The sequence below is a fragment of the Tachyglossus aculeatus genome, chromosome X1 (genome assembly GCF_015852505.1).
Source record: "Tachyglossus aculeatus isolate mTacAcu1 chromosome X1, mTacAcu1.pri, whole genome shotgun sequence".
NCBI lineage: Eukaryota > Metazoa > Chordata > Mammalia > Monotremata > Tachyglossidae > Tachyglossus > Tachyglossus aculeatus.
The window spans coordinates 90,722,216-90,730,745 of NC_052101.1; the positions used below are offsets into that span (position 1 = coordinate 90,722,216).

The 8,530-nt window shown below is 45.9% G+C and overlaps 1 protein-coding gene across 1 annotated transcript; it reads left to right on the forward strand.

Annotated features, from left to right (window-relative positions):
- The first annotated feature begins 2 nt into the window (after positions 1–2).
- LOC119919538 (signal peptidase complex subunit 1-like) lies at positions 3–6,388 on the forward strand. Its single transcript, XM_038740028.1, has 4 exons — positions 3–373; positions 3,658–3,717; positions 3,791–3,877; positions 5,947–6,388. Exons 1-4 carry the CDS (start codon positions 107–109, stop codon positions 6,031–6,033), a joined length of 501 nt encoding a protein of 166 aa, XP_038595956.1. The 5' UTR covers positions 3–106; the 3' UTR covers positions 6,034–6,388.
- Positions 6,389–8,530: the final 2,142 nt, after the last annotated feature.

An 8,530-nucleotide genomic window follows, 5' to 3' on the forward strand; every position in this document is an offset into this window, starting at 1 on the left:
ATCCTGCAAGCGGCTCCCCGTTCCATCCTCGCAGCGCGCCTCGTTTCCTCGGGAAAAGGCGGTTCGAGCGCCCCCCTGAGGCGTCCGTCGTCATCGGCCGGGAAAAATGGAGGGGCGGCGAGCCGTCCGTAGGCCCGCAGCCGCCAGGCGCTCTGAGGCGGTGGAGTCCGACGACGACGTTACCGGCACCACGAGCGACGCCGAACCCGGGGCCTCCGTCGGCTACGACATCAGTTTAACCGTGACCCATATTTTCTCCGTGACCAGGGGCCGCCCCGGCGACGAGAACTCCGATCGCCCGGCCGGCCCCAGGGTAGACCGCGATGGCGGCCGTGCCATGGGCCCTGCCCCCGCCTCCAGCATCCTGGAGATGGTCAGTGGGAAGGAGGGAATCGTCCTTTCCCCCCTCTCCCCTCAGTGCCGCCCCCCTGGCTCACTCACCTTGCTCCGTCGATTCCCTCAGTCGTATTTATTGAACCTTTATTGGGTGCAGAGCACAACACAACAATAACAACAAAAATAGTAGTGGTTAAGCGCGTACTATGTGCCAAGCACTAAGCACTGGGGTAGACACAGCCCCTGTCCCACACAGGGCTCACACTCTTAATCCCCATTTGACAGATGAGGTAACTGAGGTAACATATCTATTCTATTTATTTTATTTTGTTAGTATGTTTGGTTTTGTTCTCTGTCTCCCCCTTTTAGACTGTGAGCCCACTGTTGGGTAGGGACTGTCTCTAGATGTTGCCAATTTGGACTTCCCAAGCGCTTAGTACAGTGCTCTGCACATAGTAAGCGCTCAATAAATACGATTGATGATGATGAGGCCCAGAGAAGCGACTAGCCCAAGGTCACACAGCAGACATAATAACAATACTAATAATGATGGCGTTTGCTAAGCGCCTACTATGTGCCAAGCACTGTCCTAAGCGCTGGGGTAATCAGGTTGTCCCATGTGGGGCTCACGGTCTTCATCCCCGTTTTACAGATGAGGGAACTTAGGCCCAGAGAAGTTAAGTAACTTGCCCAAAGTCACACAGCTGTAAAGTGGGGGAGCCAGGATTAGAACCCGTGACCTTCTGGCTCCCAGGCGTGGGCTCTGTCCACTAAGCCACACTGCTTAGTGGACAGACACATTCCCTGCCCACAATGAGCTTCAGCGCTTCGAAGGGTGCATGGCACATAGTAAGCGCTTAACAAATACCATCATTATTATTACAGTCAAGCTTGGATAAAAACCAAGCAGTGGTATTTATTGAGCGCTTGCTATGTGTAAATCACTGTACCAAGCACTTGGGACAGTACAACAGCCATATCGTTCCACAGGCTCTTTTCAAACAATCAGACTTTCCCTCACTGTAGGCAGCATCATTCATTTAATCATTCAATCGTATTTATTGAGCGCTTACTATGTGTAAATCACTGTACCAAGCACTTGGGACAGTACAACAGCCATATCGTTCCACAGGCTCTTTTCGAACAATCAGACTTTCCCTCACTGTAGGCAGCATCATTCATTTAATCATTCAATCGTATTTATTGAGCGCTTACAGTATGCAGAGCACTTAACTAGACACTTGGAAAGTACAAGTCAGCAATAAAGAGAGACAATCCCTGCCCACACCGGGTTTACAGTCCAGAAGGGGGGAGGCACACTTCAAAGCAAATAGGCATCAATATAAATAGAATTATAGACATATACACATCAAAACAAGTAAACAGGCATCAATATAAATAGAGTTATATACATAAGTGCTGTGGGGCGGGGAGCGGGGGGGAGAGCAAAGGGAGCAAGTCGAGGATGCAGAAGGGAAGGGAAGCTGAGGAAAAGGGGGGCTTAGTCTGCAAAGGCCTCTTGGAGGAGGTGAGCCTTCAGTAGGGGCTTTGAAGGGGGCAAGAGTGATTGTTTGGCAGATTTGAGGAGGGAGGGCATTCCAGGCCAGGAGGGCTGTAGAAGGAGAGAAGGGAGGTGAGGTAGGAGAGGGCAAGGTGATGGAGAGCTTTGAAGCCAATAGTGAGGAGTTTTTGTTTGATACGGGGGTTGAGAGGCAACACTGGAGATTTTTGAGGAGGGGGGTGACATGCCCAGAACGGTTCTGCGGAAAGATAATTCGGGCAGCAGAGTGAAATATGGACTGGAGTGGGCAAAGACAGGAGGTTCGGAGGTCAGAAAGTAGGCTGATGCAGTAATCCAGTCGGGATAGGATGAGCATCACCATCCTTCCTGTCTCACAAACCCACAACCTTGGCATTATCCTCTACTCATCACTTTCACTCAACCCTCAAATTCAGTCTGTCACCAAATTCTGTCAATTCAAACTTCACGACATTGCTAAAATCTGCCCTTTCCTCTCCATCCAAAATGCTACCATGTTAATTCAAGCACTTAACCCATCCTGCCTTGATTACTGCATCAGCCTCCTAGCTGACCTCCCTGCCTCCCGTCTCTCCCACCTCCACTCCATATTTCATTCTGCTGCCCGGATCATTTTTCTACACCAACGTTCAGTCCATGTTTCCCCGCTCCTCAAGAACCCCCAGTGGTTGCCCAACCACCGCCTCAAACAGAAACAGAGAAGCAGCATGGCCTAGTGGATAAAGCCCGGGCCTGGAGTCAGAAGGTCATGGGTTCTCATCCTGGCTCTGCCACTTGTCTGCTGTGTGGTATTGAGCAAGTCGCTTCACTTCTCTAGGCCTCAGTTCCCTCCTCTGTAAAATGGGGATTGAGACTGTGAGCCTCACGTGGTACAGGGGACTGTGTCCAACCCGATTTGCTTGTATCCACCCCAGCGCTTAGTACAGTGCCTGGCACAAAGTAAGTGCTTAGCAAATACCATAATTATTATGACCATTGGCTTTAAAGCATTCAGTCACCTTGCCCCCTCCTCCTTTAACTCCTTGATTTCAAACTACAATCAGCCCACACACCTAGGTCTTCTAACGCCAACCTACTCACTGTACCTTGATCTTGTCTATCTCGCCGCCAACCTCTCTTCACATCCTGGCACGCCCTCCCTCTTAATATCTGACAATCACACTTCCCACCTTCAAAGCCTATTGAAAGCACATCTCCTCCTAGAGGCCTTCCCTGACTAAGCCCTCATTTCCTCTTCTCCCACTCCTGCATCATCCTTGCACTAAAATGTACACCCTTTATTCACCCCTCCCTCAGCCCCACAGCACTTACGTACATAGCCATAATTTATTTATATTAAAGTCTGACTCACCCTCTAGACCGTAGACTCCTTGTGGGCAGGGAACATGTCTCCCAACTCTGTTATACTGTACTCTCCCAAGTGCTTAGTCCAGTGATCTGTCCGTGGTAAGCGCTCAAGAAATATGATTGATTCATTTACTGAGCGCTTACCGTGTGCAGAGCACTGGATTAAGCACTTGGGAGAGTATAGTACAACAGAGTTAATAGACAATCAATCGTATTTATTGAGCGCTTACTGTGTGCAGAGCACACAGTAGACACAGTCCCAAGTGGTTGTTAGTCTAGACTGTAAACCCGTTATGGGCAGGGAACATGTCTTCTAATTACTTGTCTCCCAGTAGCTTAGTACAGTGCTCAGCACATAAGTACTCAGTAAATACCATTGATTGTTAGAATATCATTGATCCTTTTTTTTTCCATTTTCTTTCTTAAACCCACAGGATTATAAGGGTCAAGAACTAGCAGAGAAGATATTTATGGGAATCATTCAGACCTCGGCTGTAAGTACCTTTTGAATTTCACTTTTCTCTTCCCTAGCTTGACTGTTGCTGATACAATCTTTGTCTCTTGTAGATCATTGGTTTTATGTATGGCTATTGGGTTGAAGATTTCGGATGGACCATCTCCATATTCCTAAGTGGATTTGTTATTTCCTGTGTGGTAAGAAACTCTATGATCTCCCTACTTTTAGCAATTACCATGTATTTATGTACAACAGTGGTGGGCACTCTACTACCAATTTATAAAAAGAATTGTATTTATTTCACACTTTATTAGCCAAGCGAAGGTTAAGAACTAGGGAGGATACAAGACAGGTCGGACACAAAGCTGACGCTCACCCCGATCATTGTTCTCCCTTCTCAGGCAAAGATTTATTCATTCATTTGTATTTATTGAGTGCTTACTGTGTGCAGAGCACTGTACTAAGCACCATGATCCCCCCGAAAAAGGGACCTGATGTGGCCATTGAGCAGTCTGGGACAATGCAGGGAACAAAGCCTCCTGCTCGTGGGTGGGGAGGAGGAGGAGAAGGGAAGCAGCATGGCCTAGAAAGAGCACGGGCTTGGGAGTCAGAGGACATGGGTTCTAATCCTGCCTCCACCACTTGTCTGCTGGGTGACCTTGGGCAAGTCACGTAACTTCTCTGTGCCTCGATTAAGAGTGTGAGCCCCATGTGGGACAGGGACTGTGTCCAACTTGATTACCTTGTATCTACCCCAGCGCTTAGAACACAGCTTGGCACATAGTAAGCACTTAACAAATACCATAACAATAATCATAAGAAGGAGGAGGGAGAGGAGGAGAAGGGACGATGGAGGCCAGAAACACTCTCTGCTCCAGCCTCCTACTATTCCTGTAGGCCTCAGGGAGGAAAGATGTGCTGTAGTATTGGGTTTCCTCCATCTCCACCTTCATTTCTAGACTGTGAGCCAGTTGTTGGGTAGGGACTGTCTCTATATGTTGCTGACTTGTACTTCCCAAGTGCTTAGTACAGTTCTCTGCACATAGTAAGTCTCAATAAATACGACTGAATGAATGAATCTAATACTTCTAAATACCTCTCATTGAGCATGGGCTATGCAAGGCTCTGTTCAACTTAAGATAAGCAAACTCATCCCTGTTCACTAGGATTTTACACCCTAAAATATACTAGAATGATTTGGACAAACATGCGAACTTATGGACAAGCAAAGTAAGATTAATTAAATTCAAGAAATGACACAGGTATCACCTATGCCCTGGAGTCTGTACATATCCAGCTGTAATTTATTTTAGTGTCTGTCTCCCTTCTAGCCTGTAAGCTGCTTGGGGTGCAGGGGTCATCTATACCTACTCTCTATTGCATGTCTCCCAACTGCATAGTATGGTGCTCTGCATACAGTAAGCGCTCCATAAATATGATTGACTGACAATCATGTTTCATTATTCTTCTAACTTTGAGTCTTCATCATCATGGGGGGACGGGGGCAGGCAGTGGCATGGGTTTATACTGGACTACGCAGTGGAGTCTAGCGCTCTCCATAATCATTCGATCATATTTATTGAGCACTTACTGTGTGCAGAGCACTGTACTAAGTGCTTGGAAAGTACCATTCGGCAACAAATAGAGACAAACCCTTCCCAACAATGGGCTCACAGTCTAGAAGACTCCATACCCACCCTCCTCTTCCTCTTCCTCCAAGCTTTGGTCCAGCCACGGTTGGGGGCGTCAGGAAGATTAAGCGGAATAGTAGACTATAGAAAAATTCAGAAAACAACTCTCAGGGAAGAAATGATTAAAATGAATTTAAAAATCGCATGAAAACTGCTCAGCTCATGTAAATGGGAAGTACAGAAAGATAATGTTGGTATTTGAGCCTTCTTACGTGCCCAGCGCTGGTGTAGATGATGATGATATTTGTGAAGCGCTTACTATGTTCCAGGCACTGTGCAAGATAGATACTCTGCCTGTATTCCCCATGTATTTCCACTTGGCCAGTAGTCAGTGCAAATGCACTTGTGAGCCTCCTATTTCATCAGCTGCGGGCATATGGCCTTTATTCATTCTAGGTTCCCTTTTCTCCCCAGCTGCAATCTAAATTGATTGTACACATCCTTAGCTCAAAGACTGTCCAGTCATGAGCAATTTCTGATGGGTCCACACTGGGGAGTAACAATTTTAAACAATGCTACTCTGGACTTCTGGGCTTTGGAATAAGATAACCGATCTTTTGCCTCTTCTTTCCTAGATGACGCTCCCTCCATGGCCTATGTATCGCCAGCATCCCTTAAAATGGCTATCTGTTCAGGATTCAAGATCAAGGAGCCAAAGATAAGAAAATAGCCACGAGAAACAGACGGCAGGATTAAGAGGGGCCTTTTTAGTGAAACTGCCATGATTTGTGATCCCAAAAATGTTAACAGTGGAGAGAAAAATAAAATAGCTAAAGGCCAAATTTTGCTTTTTTGAGCTAGTCACTTCTGTCATTGAGTTAATAAAACATCCTAAAACAGAACTACATTCCAATATATTGCAGAATTGTGTTCAGTTTTAATGTTTTACATAGTTTGCTACAGACATTTAGGTTCTAGTTAATTTTTTCTCCAAGGCCAAAAGTATTCATTCAGTGGGCCGTGATTCATGTCACTGGGTGCAAATTGTTATTTTAAGTTCACCTGAATAGTGAGGAATAAATATCTCTTCCAGAATATTTTTATAAATCATTCATTGTGATAATTTATAACAACTCCCTGCTGGAAATGTTTTTAATAAAAACATCATCACTATTGGAGGCTATTTTGATTGTACGTTGCTACTCCAGCGCTTAGAACAGTGCTTGGCACATAGTAAGCGCTTAATACCATCATTATTATTACTGTAAATGGCAAGAATAGAGGAGCAGTTTTTACTGAGTTATCCCTTCCTAGTGTTTACCCCCTTTATTTTCCCTTCAGGAACTCAGAACTGTTAATAAGAGGCAGAGTGTTTTAAATGATGAGAAACATGCAAAAGTTATTTTGAGCCCTCAGCAGGGGGAATATACATTTTTTTAGTTCACCGAGGTACTACAATAGTATTTGCCAATAGATGCTATAGCCCACCCCTGAAGGGAAGCCAGCGATCTGTAAAGTTCTCATTTATTCTCACTGCAGAGGAGAAAAACAAGATGGCTGTAGATAGATGGGATGGAGACCAGAAATAAGTAACCAGAAATAAGTAAGAGGAGAAACAAAATCAAGAGATTCAAAAGCAAGTTCTAATGCTGAGCTCATGGTTGGAAAAATCCAACCAGTGTTTTACACCTTATCAAAAATCTTAAACTTATCTGCACACTCCTTTCTTGAAGTGAAACCCAAAGGGGTCCTTCTGTTCTCATTGCCCACAGTATATTCTGGGATTCTGGTTTTGAGCTAACAGCAGGAGCATTTTTAAAAAACACATTCTGAAAGTGGAAAGGAATTTTATTTCACAGACTTTGAATGAAGTTGTTTGGTTTCCTGACAGTGCTGGACTGTCAGTGGGAATCTGGGCATTTCCCTGGTGGCTCAGCTTAGTCCACCAGTAGTAGAAGTAGTAATAGTATTTATTAAGTATTTACTATGTATTGAGTGCTGAGGAAAGAATACACACGTGGGACCTAGACATGGTCCTTGTCCCTCAGGGGCTCACGATCTATTAAGGTAACCTAACCCCCACTTTTCCTCATCTCCCGCTCCCTTCTGCGTCACCTTGACTTACTCCCTTTGCTCTTCCTCGCTCCCGGCCCACAGCACTTATGTACATATCCGTCATTTTATTCATTTGTATTGATGTCTGTCTCCCCCCAGACTGTAAGCTCATTATGGGCAGGAAACGTGACTGTTTATTGTACTCTCTCAAGTGCTTAGCACAGTGCCCCGCACACAGTAAGCACTCAATATGACTGAACAAACGATCATGTCACTTGTCATCTTGGCCCAACTGCCACTAACCCATTTAAACTTTGCCCCCTTCCCAAATCTGGGACTTCTTTTTGCCAGAGTCCACCTGCTTCCTACTGGTGAAGGACAGGGCTGACTCTTGTGAGTTCACCCGGGCACAGTGCCCACAGTACCTCTGGCTCAGAGTGGCTCCTCTAAAAGCATGGAAGTTTGGCCTCTGTGGAAGATGAGTCGCTGAAGCCCTGAGCTGCTGCCAAACTGGTACCGTGGGCTAAATGGACTCTACTCCATAATGCCCAGGTGCAGCTTTGCCCTTGGCACGTTGACAGGGTCAGTGGGGACAGGGTGATGTGAGAAATGGGTTGTAGGGGGAAGAGATGGAGGAGGGAAGGGGAGGAGTTGCAGAGAATTGGAGGTAAGGAGATGAGGCAAAGATTGAAGGGGATGGGAGTGAGGGTGTGATGTTAGAAAGTAAATTTAAAAGGAGGAATCTATGGGCAACAGAAGCAAAGTTCACTCCCAAACCGTGAATCCTCTTATTCTAGAATCTCTCTCCAGACTTTATAGCGAGCTTCCCACTTCGCAATTATCATCTAGTCACTGCTAACTTGGCGGGGTTTGTTTCAAACCCAGTTGTCAAGGAGACTGACCTACCCTCTCTGAGTCTTGGGAGCCCATTTGTTGATTAACAGTAAGGGGCAGAATAAGAGAGGGGGATGGATGAGAACATATAGTGGGAAACAAAAGTCCTATCCCCTTGATGACTACTGGCTCCTCGTCTGGCAACCCGAATCAATTAATGGTATTTATTGAGCAGTATTTATTGAGCGCTTACTATGTGCAGAGCATTGTACTAAGCACCTGGGGGAGTACAAGAGAGTTAGCAGCCCCGTTACCTGCCCACAACGACCT